The sequence below is a fragment of the Salmo trutta genome, chromosome 38 (genome assembly GCF_901001165.1).
Source record: "Salmo trutta chromosome 38, fSalTru1.1, whole genome shotgun sequence".
Lineage (NCBI taxonomy): Eukaryota > Metazoa > Chordata > Actinopteri > Salmoniformes > Salmonidae > Salmo > Salmo trutta.
The window spans coordinates 28,333,460-28,352,477 of NC_042994.1; the positions used below are offsets into that span (position 1 = coordinate 28,333,460).

General features: G+C 42.7%; 1 protein-coding gene across 6 annotated transcripts; it reads right to left on the bottom strand.

The window, feature by feature from the left end:
* Positions 1-1,142: 1,142 nt before the first annotated feature.
* On the bottom strand, positions 1,143-18,206 carry LOC115178892 (zinc finger protein 883-like). 6 transcript variants are annotated; one of them, XM_029740300.1, is made up of 5 exons: positions 17,961-18,206; positions 15,217-15,395; positions 4,466-4,761; positions 3,671-3,845; positions 1,143-2,945 (listed from the first exon to the last, which is right to left on the bottom strand). In XM_029740300.1, the coding sequence occupies exons 2-5, from the start codon at positions 15,332-15,334 to the stop codon at positions 1,603-1,605; spliced, it is 1,932 nt and encodes a 643-aa protein (XP_029596160.1). In that variant the 5' UTR covers positions 15,335-15,395; positions 17,961-18,206; the 3' UTR covers positions 1,143-1,602. The 6 variants fall into 6 exon arrangements, 5 of the variants coding, with proteins under 5 accessions (XP_029596160.1, XP_029596162.1, XP_029596159.1 ...); XR_003872712.1 differs by lacking the exons at positions 1,143-2,945; positions 3,671-3,845; positions 4,466-4,761 and adding exons at positions 10,899-10,934; positions 12,361-14,256; positions 14,462-14,666 and having other exon boundaries at positions 14,924-15,395; XM_029740302.1 differs by lacking the exons at positions 15,217-15,395; positions 17,961-18,206 and adding an exon at positions 6,033-6,305 and having other exon boundaries at positions 4,466-4,888.
* Positions 18,207-19,018: the final 812 nt, after the last annotated feature.

Genomic DNA, 19,018 nt, shown 5'->3' on the forward strand with positions numbered 1-19,018 from the left:
AATATCTACAGAGGCCCATTATCAGCAGCCATCACTCCTGTGTTCCAATGGCACGTTAGAGCCAGTTTGCGCTGTTCTGTGAAAAGAGTAGTACATAGTGTTGTACAAGATCCTCAGTTTCTTGGCAATTTCTCACTTGGAATAGCCTTCATTTCTCAGAACAAGAATAGACTGACGAGTTTCAGAAGAAAGTTTGTTTCTGGCCATTTTGAGCCTGTAATCAAACCCACAAATGCTGATGCTGCAGATTCTCAACTAGCCTAAAGAAGGCCAGTTTTATTACTTCTTTAATCAGGACAACAGTTTTCAGCTGTGCTAACATAATTGCAAAAGGGTTTTCTAATGATCAATTAGCCTTTTTAAAATGATAAACTTGGATTAGCTAACACAACATGACATTGGAACACAGGAGTGATGGTTGCTGATAATGGGCCTCTGTACGCCTATGTAGATATTCCATAAAAAAATAAAAAGCTGTTTCCAGCTACAATAGTCATTCACAACATTAACAATGTCTACACTGTATTTCGGATCAATATGATGTTATTTTAAATGGACAAAAAAAAGTGCTTTTCTTTCAAAAACAAGAACATTTCTAAGTGACCCCACATTTTGAACGGTAGTGTACGTCCTAGTGAACAGGGTGGCATTTGGGACTAAGACTGCAGATTTGTTTATACTTGGTTCTAATAGAAGTCTGCATTCTGATTGTACCCACATTTTCAGACATACGTCTACACATGGTATTAAAATGTGATTCTTATCCGTCCGCTGTGTCCACATTGTGACCAGATTTCCTGGTCCCTACCTGAATGCAAGTTATTTGACAGGTAATAATATTTGAAACACATTGATGCTGCCTACCTGAGTTATTTGACACATTGATGCTATAAGTCAATGTGCTATAAATCCTGTCAAGGATTTTAGAGGGTCGGAATAATTATGATGATTAAAAATAGTTCCACTGTCCAGATCCATCTGCACAATGTGTGCCTGAATACCTCCGCAGGTAGGCAGGAAGATCTAATCACAATGTGTCTTTTGATTGTTTACACCCGTCTTAAAATGTGGTCACAATCAGAATGTGGACAAGATCAGGACAAAAGGATGCATATTAGAACCTGGTATAAAACAGATATTTAGAAACGTCCTAAATGTTTAATCAAGTCAACAACATAACAATTCAGCTTGTAAATGCTGGGGGGAGGGGGTGCGAAATCTAACAAATCAGGGTCACCACATTCTGAAATAATTTCAAGAAATATAGCTTTGAAATTGGCACCATGTTACAACACTCAGCAATGAACAACCCATATTAATAACATATAATAATAATAATAATAATATAAGCCATTAACGCTTTACACTCATACCCGTATACAGGTTGAAATTAGAACGCAATGGCTGTTCAGTAACATGTTATCAATGTGGCCTAATGTACAGTAAATATAAAATCGACAGTAATATTTGGATTCAGTCTTGTGTCAGGTGAACTGTTGTGTCCTCAACGTTTTTTTTTCAATTGCTACCATGCTGTTCATATTTAATCTGTAAGACATTTCCATTTTACCCTAAGTCTGGTGTGATTGGTTGATGGACAGGTCATTCAACCACGAGGCCTAGGGTGATTGGTCGCTCAAGGGCTGGAGTATCTCCTACATGTGTTTTCATGTGTTTTACCAGGCACCTATGATAGGAGAACCTCTCACCACATGGATCACACCTATAGGGCTTCTCTCCTGTATGTGTTCTCATGTGTGTAGCCAGAGTATCTGACCTGGGAAACCTCTTTCCACACTGACCACAGCTGTAAGGCTTCTCCCCAGTGTGTGTAAGCTGGTGCTTCTTCAGTGCCCCGGAGCGAGCAAAGCTCCTCCCGCACTCAGAGCAGTGGTAAGGTTTTTCCCCGGTGTGCGAGCGCTGGTGTAGAGTCAGGCTTCCCGATTCGGCAAAGCTCTTCCCACACTGGTCGCAGACGTACGGTTTCTCTCCTGTGTGTGTCCGCTGGTGTGTTTTGAGCTGAGTCAGGGTGAGGAAGTTCTTGGGACAGTCGGCGCAGTGGTGAGTCTTCTCACCGTTGTGTGTTCTCATGTGTGCATTGTAGATGTCTAGAGAGTAGTAGCCCTTACCACACTGCGGGCAGAGGTGAGACCTCACTTTAGCATGCGTCTGTTGGTGTACTTTCAGGTGGCCCATTTGGGAGAAACTCCTCCTGCACTGGGAGCATTGGTAGGGCTTCTCTCCAGTGTGAGTCCGCTGGTGTGCTTTAAACGTGGCCCTGTGGCTGAACGTCTTCCCACAGTGGGAGCACTGGAAAGGTTTCTCTCCTGTGTGAATCCTCTCGTGGCTTTTCAAGCCTGATTGTTGGCGGAAGCGCTTCCCACACTGGGAGCAGAGGTGAGGTTTCCCTCCGGTGTGGATTCTCTGGTGAGTTCTGAGGTCTGCCAACGAGGTGAAACTCTCCTCACACTGATCGCAGCCATAATTTGTTTCTCCAGTGTGGAACCGCTGGTGTAATTTCAGACTATATTTTGATGAAAATCTTTTCTCACACAGTAAGCAGCTGTAAGGCTTCTCTTCTGTGTGGGTTCGCTTGTGCGATAACAGCTGACTTGAGGTACAAACGCTTATCCCACAGTCTGAACAGCTATAAGGCTTCTCGCCTGTGTGTCTTCGCAGGTGTACTTTAAACTGGCTTGAATAACGAAAACTCTTCCCACATTGATCACAGTTATAAGGTTTCTCTCCTGTATGGATTCTCTGGTGTTTTTTTAGTTCTGATGAAGATTTGCAACTCTTCCCACAGTCAGAGCAGCGGTGACGTTTCATCCCTGTGGGTCTCCATTCATGTTTCTCAAGGTGTTCTGATCTGGAAAGACTTTTCTCTGCCTTATCAGGATGTCGTTGAGGCGCCCCAGAGGAACCAGGATAGTCACATCTCTTTCCTGTGTAAATGAAACAATTTATAAAACAGTGAATACAGTGTAAGTCTTCATCATAAACTATCAGTCCTAGAGAAGTTGAATCACACAGCTGTGTTGTCAAAACAATATTGCTTCCTCCTCTAGACCACATTATTAACACATCAACACACCCCTTAACCCCAAACCACATTATTAACACATCAACACACCCCTTAACCCCCAAACCACATTATTAACACATCAACACACCCCTTAACCCCCAGACCACATTATTAACACATCAACACACCCCTTAACCCCCAGACCACATTATTAACACATCAACACACGCCTTAACCCCCAGACCACATTATTAACACATCAACACACCCCTTAACCCTCCAGACCACATTATTAACACATCAACACACCCCTTAACCCCCAGACCACATTATTAACACATCAACCCCCCCCTAACCCCCAGACCACATTATTAACACATCAACACACCCCTTAACCCCCAGACCACATTATTAACACATCAACACACCCCTTAACCCCCAGACCACATTATTAACACATCAACACACCCCTTAACCCCCAGACCACATTATTAACACATCAACACACCCCTTAACCCCCAGACCACATTATTAACACATCAACACACCCCTTAACCCCCAGACCACATTATTAACACATCAACACACCCCTTAACCCCCAGACCACATTATTAACACAACACGCCACTAAAACCTCCTACTTACTTTGATCAGTCAAATCTCCCTCTTTTTCTCCTCCTCTCACAGTTCCACTCAGCCCGGGTGTTTTCCTGCAGTCCACCAGCAGCACAGACAACCTCTTCAGACCCCGCAGTAAGGCGCTACCGGGAGAGGCACAACCCAGGGACTGGAGGGAGGAAGGCGGCAAAGTAGGCTTGTCCTGGAAATCCCAAAAAATAGAGACAGAAATAGAGACTAGATGAAGCAGGGAGGAAAACACTCCTGCCTGTAAAGAAGTGGTCAACATGCCAGTACCATCAGTCAAGTAAAAAAAAGCACATTATTTCAATTTATGCTCAGCTGTGCCTCGCAAGTAATACAACAACTGATCTATTTGATCAAAGCTCAAGTTTTGAAATATAATATGGTCTGAGAAGAACAATATTGGCAGGCCAAACATAGCCAATATGCTGTGATAATGTATTAAGTCTCCTGCACAGACTACAGAACTGGTTTTATTAGGTTCATGTTGTACAGGCGGACATTATTCTTGGGCAGGTTTAAAAAAAATCTGAGCACTAGATCTCGGCTGGCATTTTAGCACTGAACGTGATCTTGACTCAGAAAAGGAAGGTGGGAATTTTGAAATCTCAAGTCTTTCCTTGATTCCTCAATCGGGCTATTCTGCCTCCTCATAAAGCATCGGAGGAGAAGGTCCAAGAGGAGGAACCTCAGATATTCTCCTCCAATGTATGTACAGTATAGAAGGAGTCTGAATCAAGAAGAATCCAAGACAGACTGTTGAGAATCAGAAATACTTTCCAACTGGGATGTACTCACACCACTCTCCCTCTGCTCTGGAGTGTGGCTCTCTGGAGATGACTCCGCCTCCAGCCTGTTGCTAGGAAACCAATCCTTGTCCTGCATGTCCCATTCCTCGCCGCAGGTTGTAGCATCATCATCATCATCAGACAGGCTGGGACTCATGGGTGCCACAGTAGATTCTTCATGTATCTTTCTGATATCATCTTTCAGTCGGAGTAGCCAAGACATTCCCTGCTCCTCCGATTTGACTGAATCTGCATTTTCCCACATTTCCTCCATGATTTTACGTCGCAATGAGCGATGGTTCTTTCCTTTAACTTGGGAGACATCAATTCCACAACGTTCACACAGGTAAAGTATATTGTCCTTAGTTAGAGTAAATAAACTCTGTTCGATTTCATCCAGCAATGTTTCCTTCTCTCCACTCATGTTGTCCTGCTGTTGGGAACAACAACAATGCAGTCAATGGCAAGACAGCAGGAAGTCCATACACTTTAGATGACCTGTAGTAGAAGAAGACAGCAGGAAGTCCATACACCTGTAATAGAAGAATGTTACAATACACAGTATTGACAGTGTAATATGATTATTTACAACATTTACCAGTGTTCTCTTCTCATCACCTAATGCAACTACTGTAGATCTAGGTGTAGGCTGATCCTAGATCAGCCACAATAGGCTGCCACTATTTGTGAGATTCAGATGTTTGGTTGGAATTTTTTGGTGGCGTCGCAAAATGACAATTAAGAAGAAATGCCAAGTTTGTCGACTACACAACGAAGGGACTTGTTTAATAGATTCTTCATGTCAAGGTAAGTGTGTCCAAGACCCCTTTATATGAGAGAGCAGTATTTCCTTAGTCTCTATGTTTATGTAATGTTTTCACTATTAACGTTAGTCTCCTAGTCCACAAGAACCGTTCGCCTGCTAACGGTAGCTATCAGCAACGTTAGCTTCCCCGGCAACGGACCCTCTAGCAGCAACTTTAGCTAGCAGCAACGTTAGCTTCCCTGGCAACGGACTCGCGTGACGTTTTGATAACAGTGTAAATCTCTCTAGGACAAGGAGACTTATCTCTAGGACAAGGCGACTTATCTCTAGGACAAGGAGACTTATCTCTAGGACAAGGAGACTTATCTCTAGGACAAGGAGACTTATCTCTAGGACAAGGAGACTTGTTTGACCGCTAGGTTTTATGTGTAACTCATACGGTGGTACTCTAGCTAATCTTACTTAAAAGTAGTTGGCAACACCCATGTCACGTCAATATTGCCGCAACCAAATCAACTGCTTGCGGCATTTCACAACTTCGTTTAAAGGCATCGACATTAAAATAAAACTGTATGGTTGATATGACCTACTCATCTTTGCAACGGCGCATTATTTGCCTAGCTAACGTGTAAAACTAAGTTCACCAAGGACTAGTTAGTAACAACAATGTTTGTGTGACAGTCACACTGCCGTGTTTATTTGCGCGTCACAAAACTGGAATTGTTATTGTCATATGAAAGCTGTAAACCCAGCTACGTCGTTCATAGGTGCACAAAAACATCAGGTTGTAGAACTAAGTTAGCCAACTTACCAGGTACCTTGTATAAAACAGCTAACATTAGGTAGCTACCAAGCGTCTGCCCACCGTTTTTTTCCCCCTTGTGGAAAAGGTAGATAGCTAGCTAGCCATATCTCTTCAGTTTCAGCTAATGATCATTTACGTCAAAACAAAGTTAAACTGTGGATATTGTATTTTGTTGATTAAGATGAGAATATATCGCTTGTATGCTACTATCTTTCGCAGCCACTTCCGCTTTGACTGACGTTGTTACGTTCAGTCACGCAGGCCACAGCAATCGAGTATCGACATAGAATATAAAACTATTTTGACTAAATACATGGAGGACGCTTCGTGTAACTGTAATCTTACACTTCAGGTAAAAGTTGATGCATTTTTATTTGTTCACTGAAGAATTAGTAAAGTGAAAGAAAAGGAATTCCAAAGTTCATAAGATTTGTATTTGATCTTATTATAAAGTGGCATGTATTTACTATAATCATATGTATTACATTTTAATTAAAACATGGAGTATTAATATAACATTGCTGAAACACTGGCTCCGTTCACGTAAAAGAGCCGGCTCATTTGGCTCGCAAACGGCTCTTCGTTCAAAATACTTAAAAAAAAAAAAAAAATCAACCTAGAACCATAAAATTATTTTTTGCTAATCTCCAATGTAAAGCGCAAAAAGTAGGCTACCATTATGTCAGATCATGAAATATGCCTTAAAATATATTTTCTTACCTGGTCAAATTATTATCTCTTTTTAAAGCACTGCAAAAACCAGCTTGGTGCCCTCTCCCCACTATTTGTTTATGCAGTGAGGATTCACCCTCTTTATATAAATATTTAGTAAATTATCTGCAGATAATTGTTGTTTTGAGCTCCTAAAGCAGTAGCAGCAGCATGCAAACCAGGGAGTCAAATGAACATATCTTTCACCTATGCAATTCGGTTCACGACGTTCATCATTATGTTGCATGCGTCAACCAATGGTTGTGTGCTGGCCATCCACTGGAAGATTGCTGTAGAGTGGAGTCTACAGTGTCCAGAAGCAACTTCAACATTCATTTTCTGGATTCAGGTTCATTTAAAACATAGGTTTAAAACCTCTTAAGGATCGGACCCTTTACATTTTTTTTGCCTAAAATAACATACCCAAATGTAACTGCCTGTAGCTCAGGACTTGAAGCAAGGATATGCATATGTTTTATTTATTTAACTAGGCAAGTCAGTTAAGAACAAATTCTTATTTACAATGACAACCTACCAAAAGGCCACCTGCAGGTAGGGGGCTGGGATTTAAAAAAAACGTAAATATAGGACAAAACACATCACGACAAGAGAGACAACACAACATAAAGAGAGACCTAAGACAACAACATAGCAAGGCAGCAACACATGACAACACAGCATGGTACAAACATTATTGGGCACAGACAACAGCACGAAGGGCAAAAAGGTAGAGACAACAATACATCACGCAAAGCAGCCACAACTGTCAGTAAGAGTGTCCATGATTGAGCCTTTGAATGAAGAGATGGAGATAAAACTGTCCAGTTTGTTGCAGCTTGTTCCTGTCACCAGCTGCAGCGAAGTGAAAAGACGAGCGACCTAGCGATGTGTGTGCTTTGGTGACTTTCAACAGAATGTGACTGGCAGAATGGGTGTTGTATGTGGAGGATGAGGGCTGCAGTAGATATCTCAGATAGGGGGAGTGAGGCCTAAGAGGGTTTTATAAATAAGCATCAACCACTGGGTCTTGCTACAGGTATACAGAGATGACCAGTTTACAGAGGTGTATAGAGTGCGATGATGTGTCCTATAAGGAGCATGGGTGGCAAATCTGATGGCTGAATGGTAAAGAACATCTAGCCACTCGAGAGCATCCTTACCTGCCAATCTATAAATTATGTCTCTAATCTAGCATGGGTAGGATGGTCATCGGAATCAGGGTTAGTTTGGCAGCTGGGGTGAAAGAGGAGTGATTACGATAGAGGAAACCATGTCTAAATTTAGCCTACAGCTTTGATATGTGCTGAGAGAAGGACAGTGTACCGTTTAGCCATACTCCCAAGTACGTGTATGAGGTGACTACGTCAAGCTCTAAACCCTCAGAGGTAGTAATAACACCGGTGGGGAGAGGGGCATTCTTCTTACCAAACCACATGACCTTTGTTTTGGAGGTGTTCAGAACAAGGTTAAGGGTAGAGAAAGCTTATTGGACACTAAGAAAGCTTTGTTGTAGAGTGTTCAACACAAAATCCAGGGAGGGGCCAGCTGAGTATAAGGCTATCATCTGCATATAAATAGATGAGAGCATCCTACTGCATGAGCTATGTTGTTGATGTAAATTGAGAAGAGCGTGGGGCCTAGGATTGAGCCTTGGGGTACTCCCTTGGTGACAGGCAGTGGCTGAGACAGCAGATGTTCTGACTTTATACACTGTACTCTTAGAGAGAGGTAGTTAGCAAACAAGGCCAAAGACCCCTCAGAGACACCAATACTCCTTAGCCGGCTCACAAGAATGGAATGACCTACCGTATCAAAAGCTTTGGCCAAGTCAACAAAAATAGCAGCACAACATTGCTTAGAATCAAGGGCAATTGAGGACCTTTAAGGTTGCAGTGACGCATCCATAACCTGAGCGGAAACCAGATTGCATACCAGAGAGAATACTATAGACATCAAGAAAGCCAGTCAGTTGATTATTGACAAGTTTTTCCAACACTTTTGATAAACAGGGAAAAATAGAAAATTGGCATATAACAGTTAGGATCAGCTTGATCTCCCCCTTTAAATAAAGGACAAACCGTGGCTGCCTTCCAAGCAATGGGAACCTCCGCAGAAAGGAGAGACAGGTTAAAAAGGTCGGAGATAGGCTTGGCGATGATAGGGGCAGCAACCTTAAAGAAGAAAGTGTTTAAACCATCTGACCCAGATGTTTTTTGGGGGTCAAGTTTCAGGAGGCCCTTTAGCTCCTCGGACTCAGTGACTGCCTACAGGGAGAAACTGTGTAGCGGGGCAGGGGAAAAAGAAGGAGAAGCATCGGGGATAGTCGCATTGGAAGGGGTGGGAGATGAGGAAATTTTGGACGGGCAAGGAGGCATGGCTGAGTCAAATAGGAATCCTGACTTAATGAAGTGGTGATTAAAGAGCTCAGCCATGTGGTTCTTGTCAGTAACAACCACAACATTAAGGGACATGGGCAGCTGTGAGGATGGTTTATTCTCCAGATCTTTAACTGTTTTCCAGAACTTCTTTGGGGTTAAACCCACAGAGAGAGAACTGCTACTGAAAGTAATTAACTTTGGCCTTCCAGATAGCCTGAATGCACTTATTTCTCATTTGCCTGAACGAGAGCCAGCCAGCCTGAATATGCGTGTGCCGAGCCTTTCGCCAAATGCATTTCTTGAGGTGGAGTAACTCTGCAAGATCACGGTCGAACCAGGGGCTGAACCCGTTTTTAATTCGAATTTTCTGTATGGGGACATGTTTGTTAACAATACCACTGAAAATATAAAAAAAGAAAGTCCAAGCGTCTTCGACAGAGGGAATCAAGCTGATTCTATACCATTTTACAGAGGCCAGTTCATGAAGGAAGGCTTGCTCATAAAAAAAAAAATGTGCAAGCGTCTATGACAAATCAGGACAGGTCGTTTCACTGAGCAGCCATTACAAACACAGGTGGTGGTTTAAGCATGTCCCAGTTTAGGTCATCTAGCAGGACAAATTCAGACTTAGTGTAAGGGGCCAAGAGAGACCTTAGGGCAGGTAGGGTACAGGCTGATGGAGGACGATGGCACCCAGCAACAGTCAACAAAGAGCTATTTGAACATTTAATGCTTAAAACCAGCAAACCAAATTATTTGGGCACAGACTTGATGGAGACAACCGAGCAGTGAAGTTGATCCTTGGTAAAGATTGCCACTCCCCCACCTTTGGAAGATCTGTCTTGCCAAAAAAGGTTATAACCAGAAAGGTTATCAGTATTCAAAACACATCTCAGTAATGACCAACACATCTGGATTGGAGCTGTGAACCCACACTTTCAATTGATGCATTGTAGGTAATAAGCTTCTAGTGTTAACGTGTAGAAAACTGAGGCTTTTACAAGAGCAGAAATCAGTGAAGCAGATATCAGAGCACAAGTCAGAATTGGGCCTAGCAAAGGTAGATGAGCGAGGGTGTACATGCACATTTCCAGATATCATCAACAGTAATACAATCAAGGCACGGCATAGTACAGGGAGAGCTCTGCAGTGCTGATTTATGACATCTGAATGTGCATCAGATGGCAACAAGATCATATTGTACAGCAATTTCATCAGGTAACATGAATACAAAGCCGGTGAGAGGTGGTTAGAATAGGATGGGAGGCCAAAAGTCTGTGTAACCAATAGAAAGTCAGAGTTCTGAGTGTGGGAGCAAACAGCCTGTCCCACAGTTGGGTAAAGAAAGGTTGTAGACAAAGTATGCAGGAGTCATGAGGCAAATGGCAAAATGCACAAGAGAAAAAAATCTAGGGGCTAGCTATTGTAAGTTCAGAGGCACTCGCCCCAACAGTGCGTGTGTGCTGGAGGCGAGCAAAAGCTCGGGAGAGAGGGGGGGTGTGTGGTGGGGGTACCTGTACCAGACAGGGGGAGACGGGTTATTCTTGATACCATTTGAAAGGAAACACTTTGAAGTTTGTGGAAACGTGAAATTAATGTAGGAGAATATAACACATTAATTGAACCTTTATTTAACTAGGCAAGTCAGTTAAGAACAATTTCTTATTTACAATGACGGACGACGCTGGGCCAATTGTGCGCCGCCCTATGGGACTCCCAATCACAGCCGGATGTGATACAGCCTGGATTCGAACCAGGTACTATAGTGATGCCTCTTGTACCGAGATGCAGTGCCTTAGACCGCTGTGCCACTCGGGAGCTGGTAAAAGATACAAATAAATAAATAAAAAAACATGCATTTTCTTTTTTTGTTTTGTTCCATCATCTTTGAAATGCAAGAGAAAGGCCAATGTGTGACTTATGACTCTAGGCACAATTTAGATTTTGGGCAATAGACAACAGCAGTGTATGTGCAAAGTTTTAGACTGATCCAGTGAACCATTGCATTTCTGTTCAAAATGTTGTATTACGTCTGCCCAAATATGCCTAATTTGTTTATTGATACATTTTCAAGTTCATAAATGTGCACACTCCTCAAACAATAACATGGTATTCTTTCACTGTAATAGCTACTGTAAATTGGACAGTGCAGTTAGATTAACAAGAATTTATGCTTTCTTGGAAAATGTTTGTTACTTACAACCTCATGCTAATCACATTAGCTCAACCATCCCACGGGGGGGGGGGGGGGGCGCTTTGTTTTACTTTGACAGTTACAGCTGATTTTGGGATTGTATATCGATTCGCTCTCCATAAATATTTGTCATCTGAATTGCTTAAATTTAACTTTGCCAACAGCTCCTGATATCAAAAACTACAATCAGTGTCCTGAATTAGTCTAGTGAGCATGTGCACCCAGCTATATCCTGACCCGAGCTTGTTTTCCTCCTCACGTCATAAATACTGCACCCTCAACTTCCAATTCATTTGCTAGTTATACAATCATGTAACTAAGATTTTTTCTGGAAAGAAAGTTGAAAAGGGTTTTTGGTTTTGTTGAATAGCCATGACTGGTTTGAGCCATCTGTCGTGTTTTATTGCTACTTAACGCAGACCTAAGACCAGTTTAAAGATCCACCGGCGTCATTGACGTAGGGGTTTAGCTGGACGTTTCTGACTGGTCTTGGAACTGTGACAACGGGCAGCCTCTCCCTACTTGACACGATGGGATGTGTAGTGATTTTGCCAACACTGCCACCAGATATGTACACGGTCTTGGACCCTTAACCTTTTTTTTTTACGAAACGGACGATCGTATTTGTTGATTGAATCAGACTTCATTAATATAATGAATAATCCAGGAATGTCACAAGTTCATTGAGAAAACAGCAGCTCTACAGAGCGCGGCTAAATTACTTCAGGAGACAGTCTGCAGAGCTCCTCCTCCTCACAAGGAACACATTTGCCTCAGAGAACCATAAGGGCCGCCATGATGGATTTTCTGCCAATTTGAATTGAGTGAAAAACACTTAAAAAGTTACTCCTCTGCAACCGAATGACCTGATCTGTAGGAAACTTGATAATAGTGTCCCTCTATGGACAAAAGTCTCACAAGGCAATATATTCTAGGCTAGTAATTTAAAACATGGCCACTATTGACCAATAAACATTCCCAGTGGACGTGGTCAGGCACAAATGCACATTAAAACAATTTGCGGATATTCGTATTGTAACAAAATACTAACCAATATTACTTGAGGGGGACTGTGTCGTACATATTCAGCAGCACTTCGTACTCTGCCACCTCCATGCAATGTACACTGTATATGGAATACAAAGTGGGCTATTTTACCCAGAGTCTACAGAGGGATTCTGTGATGTTTACCCAGAGTCAATACAGGGATCCTGTGATGTTTACCCAGAGTCAATACAGGGATCCTGTGATGTTTACCCAGAGTCAATACAGGGATCCTGTGATGTTTACCCAGAGTCAATACAGGGATCCTGTGATGTTTACCCAGAGTCAATACAGGGATCCTGTGATGTTTACCCAGAGTCTACAGAGGGATCATGAGAACGGATGCCTGAGAGAATGGAGGTGTGGAGGTGATTCAGTCCTCCATCTGTTTGACTTCTCTCTCTGCCTGTGGGGATTTTCTCTCCACCTGTGTTGGTTCTCTCTCTGCCTGTGCGGGTTCTCGCTCTGCCTGTGTGGGTTTTCTGATGACTCTTCAGGTTTCCTGACTGAGCGAATCTCTTCCCACATATATCACATTTATAACGTTTCTCTCCAGTGTGTGTTCTCTTGTGTACAGTCAGCAGTCCTGACTGAGCAAATCTCTTCCTGCATAGAGTACAGCTGTAGGGTTTCTCTCCAGTGTGCACTCGTTGGTGCATTTTCAATTCTACTGGCTGTATAAAGCTTTTCCCACATTGATCGCAGCGGTAGGGTTTCTCTCCTGTGTGCCTACGCATGTGTACATTCAGGGATCCCATGTGTGTGAAGCTCTTCCCACATCGATCACACAGGAAAAGAGAGTTCTCTCTGGGGTGTACAAGCTGGTGCGTTCGCAACTCTCCTTTGGAAACATATCTCTTCTCACACTGTTCACAAGTGTAAGGTTTCTCTCCGGTGTGTATATGCTTGTGTTTAGTCAGGAATCCCGATGAAGCAAAGCTCTTCCCACATTGATCACAGACATATGGTTTCTCACCTGTGTGTATACGCTTGTGTATATTCAGGTTTCCCGAACTAGCAAAACTCTTTCCACACTGATCACAGACATATTGTTTCTCACCTGTGTGTATACGCTTGTGTATATTCAGGTCTCCAGAACTAGCAAAACTCTTCCCACATTGATCACAGACATGAATACCCTCCCACATGTGTTTTCTCTGGTGGTGTCTTGCTAGGTCTTCTGAATGAGCAAAACTCCACTCACAGTGCTTACAGCTGTATATAGCACAGCTACGAGGTTTCTCTCCAGTGTGTGTTGGCTTATGTAAAGTCAGTGTTCCTGAGTTAGTAAATCTCTTCCCACATTGATCACAGACATATGGTTTCTCTCCAGTGTGTGTTAGCTTGTGTTCAGTCAGGGAATAAGCTCTCGCAAAACTCTTTTCACATTGATCACAGCGATAACATTTCTCTCCTGTGTGTGTATGCTGGTGCCGTTTCAACTTCACTGATGTAGGGAAGCTCTTCTCACAGTCTGAGCAGTGGAACGTCACACCAGTGTGTGTTCGCTTGTGTTCAGTCAGGGAACAAGCTTGAGTAAAACTCTTCCCACATTGATCGCAGCTATAAGGTTTCTCTCCAGTGTGTGTTCGCTTGTGTATAGTCAATTGTCCTGACGTACCGAAACGCTTTCCACATATAGGACAGCCATATGGTTTCTCTCCTGTGTGTGATCTCTTGTGTCTAGTCAGTGTTCCTGACATACGGAAACTCTTTCCGCATATAGGACAGACATATGGTCTCTCTCCTGAGTGTACTCTTTGGTGTCGTCGTAGGTTTCCTGATTGAGTGAAACTCTTCTCACATACGTCACAGCTATAAGTTCGCTGGATCACTTTCAACCCTGGAGCCTTCCCAGATGATAAGACCCTCCCACTGAGCAAACGACCATTTGGGTTGTCCCCTGTGAAACAAAGACATGAGTTAAGGTTCCTCACTGTGTACCAAAGTACTTAACAATGAACTAGTGTTGAAGTATCTTCCCCATCCAACACAGATGAGCTGCTATACAACACTGAGTAGTTACGTTTAGCAAATATGGGTCAATTAATAAATATTGACCAATCAATGAACTGTTACTGAAGCAGATTGTAGACTAATACACACACCATTGTTCTTACTTGAGGACATCGAATCTGAATCTCCATATCCCTTCTCTTCTCCTCCTACTCTCGTAGTTCCACTCAGCCCCAGTGTTTTCCTGCAGTCGACCAGCCGCACAGACACCCTCTTCAAACCCAGTAGTAATGTGCTAGCGGGAGAGGCAGGACCTGGGGACTCGGGGAGAGGGGAGGCAGGTGGGAGAGACATGTCCTGAAAACCACAAAAAGGGATCCAGTATAAATCAGGAAGGAAACACTCTCCTACCGGTCAAGGAATTTAGAATCCTCAAAAGTCTCAGCAGTATTTCCGTGATTCCTCTCATTCTCTGGACCCACTGCTATAAAATGCATTGAGGAGAATACCTGAGGTCCACCTTGGACTTTCTCCTCCAATGAATTTATAACAGGAGGTCCAGAGAATGAGAGGAATCAAGGAAATACTGCTGAGACTTTCTGGGAAATACTCACATCCCTATGCCTCTGCTCTGGGGTGTGGTTCTCTGGAGATGACTCCGCCTCCAGCCTGTTGCTAAGAAACCAATCCTTGTCCTGCATGTCCCATTCCTCGCCGCAGGTTGTAGCATCATCATCATCAGACTGGCTGGGACTCATGGGTGCCACAGTAGATTCTTCATGTATCTTTCTGATGTCATCTTTCAGTCGGAGTAACCAAGACATTCCCTGCTCTTCCGAATTGACTGAATCTGCATTTTCCCACATTTCCTCTATGATTTTACGTCGCAATGAGCAATGGTTCTTTCCTTTAACTTGGGAGCCATCTATTCCACAACGTTCACACAGGTATCGTAAATTATCCTCTGTTAGAGGATGTAAACTCTGTTCGATTTCATCCAGCAATGTTTCCTTCTCTCCACTCATGTTGTCCTACTGGAGGGAACAACAATGAAATCAATGGCAAGACAGCAGGAAGTCCATACACCTGTAATAGAAGAATGCTACATTACAACACAGTATTGACAGTGTAATATGATATTTACAACATTTACCAGAGTTCTCTTCTCATCACCTAATCCAACTACCTAATGCAACTACTTCTAATCAGCGATAAAGAATCTTTCAAATAAAATGCTACACTTCCTGTAGCAGTTTGGCACAGATCCATACGCTGTTTGTGCCTCCAGTTGAAGAACTACACTTCCTCCCCAGTTACTTACACACAGGTGTTCAGGGCACGTTAGATAGCTGATTAGCACAGGTGTGTTCAGTCAACAAGCGATGTAACAAGAAGACACGGCCGTGTGGGAACCATAACCCTACAAAACGGTGTATAACTCATTTAAACGTTTTTTGAAAATATTTCTTGCTGATATGAAAGATACAGTACGTTCCCTTTGTTTTCAAATACGTACAGCAAGTAGTGTTAATATTTACCGCAAGCGATGCGCGCTAATGTTTAGAGCAAGCGTCAGGCCTCTTAAAACACTCCCCCAGTCAGAAGATACTATCCTCAATAGGTTATCAATAAAACATCACAATACGGTACAGAGCGTTTGATTTGGCTGGGGGAGGGGGGGCAAGGGGACCCCCAGCTCCACTAAAACCCTTGACAACTACGTGCCGTTTTCAGGGGATTGGTAAATGTTATAACTATTTGGTTTTAATATCATCACCTCTTAAGCGCCTAGTCAGAACTACACATTTCTGATTAACTCTGATAGAGATACATGTGGAATAAACAGCAGTAACGGCATGCTTTTCATGATCAGTAAACATCAATGGATCATGTATTTTCAGATATGTGAGGGTAGCCAGATCCATTTGGCATGTAGCCAAGTAAACAACATGTGTCATTTGTATTGAGATATCGTGAGGCTACCCTCAAGTATCTGAAATGACATGATCCATTGATGTTTACTGCGAACGATGACATGTCAGAGGGAGAAGGCGGCCAAACCCTCCCCGAACCCGGACGACGCTGGGACAATTGTGCGCCGCCTCATGGGTCTCCCGATCGCAGCGACACAGCCCGGTATCGAACCAGGATCTATAGTGATGCAGCTAGCACTGCGATGCCTTAGACCGCTGCGCCACTCGGGAGGCCTAATGGCGCCCTTTTCTTGAGAGCAAAAACAATTCACATTTCTTGCCCCCATTCGTTTAACGCGGAGCACCTGCTCCCTCTGACCAGCAGAAGCACAAACAATTATCACAAGACCACTTCTGGTTACCCTCACCGATTCCACAGCACCCAACTCTGTTTTCACCCACCCTGAAACCACTAAATGGATCAGCCACAAGGCAAGAGTCCAACTTTTTCTAAAACTTCACTCCTACTGTCACAGATTGATCTTTATCCTGACCCTCAGTGCCTCGGGCTCCGAGAACTTCCCCACACCTACCACCTCTGATACTTCGCCCTCATTAACTCACATTTCTCCTCCTGTCTTCAGCTCACTCTGCTTACACTTTCTACCATTCTTTTTAACAAACCATCTCCCTTTTCCCCAGCATTTTTAACAAACTCAAGCTTCCCCTCTTCCTCCCTCTCTCAAACCTCCCTCTCTTTTCCCCTCCATATTCCAAGTATAAGTCTCCTTATGATAAGTGCACTTCACCTGACACATCTTCAGTGTTTGACAATCAGCACAGATCGAAAACGATAACACTTAATGAGGAAACAATAACAAAATGAAGCATTGCAATTGATTAATCGAAATTGATTGATCATTAGAATTTTGACAGTCTTAAACCAGAGTATGGAAAAGCATTGTCAATTGAGAATCATTTATCTTGTCACAATTCATGCTCTCCAAAGGAAATGAAATGGCAAACATGATAAATGATTTGTCATTTAAGCATTTACATTTGATTTTTAAATGTATCAGTGTTGTACTGGATAGTACCATGGAACTTAAATATCAAACACACTTTGCTATTTATTTTGCAAATTGGCAGACAATATGCATACTCAACCATGAAAATACCAATTTAGGAAATGCATACCCAGTTAGGAAAAGGAATTGCAAACATGATACTGATTTATCATTGGCCATTTGCAATTCCAATTGAGTTTTGGCAGCTAAACGCTTCCATACACTCGCCTGATATAAAAGAACTGAACTCAGACCGACTAATGACGTCATCAACATGGCCGCAACCTAATCTACAAAACTTCCTCCGGTATTATTTTTGGAGCAATTCATAACGTCGTTTAAAGGTATCGACATGAAGAAAAAAATAACGTTATGGTTCATTTGAGCTATTTATATTTTAAAACGGAGCAATATCAGACCAACTAACGTTAAAGATTTTAAAATAAATAAATAAATATATATATATATATATATATATATATACACCTTAACCGACGACTAGTTGGGCATAAACGTCCGTGTCATACTCACAATGCCGGGTTTGTTTGGACCTCACCAAACTAGAATTTGTAACATTGTCATAATTAGACTGTAAACATTCCTCGTTCATAAAAGGTACAAAAACATAAATCCGGCTAAAGCTGTTGTTGAACAAAAGCTAGCCAACTGACCAGATTCCTTGTAGAAAAGCCAACTACGTAGTTAGCAAGTCTCTGTCCCCCGTTTTCTTCCACGTGGAAAGGCAGGTAGGCTATATCTCGTCAGTTTCGACTAATGGTCCTTTTCTACGGCGCTGTATTTTTTTATTTTGAGATGAATAGCTTGTTTAAACGATACTAGTTCGACTCTTAACTGGCTACCATCTTTAGTAGCAGGGCAGCAACTTCCGTTTTGTCTGGTTTTGTTGCGTTCAGTCACAGGCCAGAGCAATCGAGTATCGACAGAAAAAGAAGCGAGACATCCCATTCGCTGTTTGTTTTTTTGGGACTCCCTAAAACACGCCACTTCAATACAGCTACGACTTTACGCAGCAGGTTAGGATAATTAATGTAGCAGGTTATGAAAATGCTTTACTAACCTGCTACGAAGTCACTTAAATTGAAGTGGGGTGTTTTTAGGGAGTCCCGTTTTTTTCTGGTTCAATGAAAGTCCATGAGTTAATAAGTAGACCAGAACTGACCATTTTCCCCCAATGGTTTTCAATAGTAAACGGAGCCTGAGTGAACTATCTATCCACCATATTTTATATAAGTAAACTTATTTTTCAGTGGGGTTTATTGAAAGTTGGTATCCAACGTTAGTGCATTATCACCACCTACTGTACTGGAGGGTGGGCCAGAGACAACCTGCCAGCCTAATTTCTCTTAAAAAATGATATCAAAAGATTGGCGATTGTAAAATGATGCTCTACTCAGTAAACACTTAACTCAATTTCTGTATCCTATTCTCCCTCCTACTGGATCTCAGTCTCTCCCTCTCATACGGACCACAGTGTATCAGTCTCTCTCCTTCCCTCTATTACTGACCACACTCAGTGTCTCCTTCCCTCTCATACTGACCACACTATCAGTCTCTCTCCTTCCCTCTATTACTGACCACACTCAGTGTCTCCTTCCCTCTCATACTGACCACACTATCAGTCTCTCTCCTTCCCTCTCATACTGACCACACTATCAGTCTCTCCTTCCCTCTCATACTGACCACACTATCAGTCTCTCCTTCCCTCTCA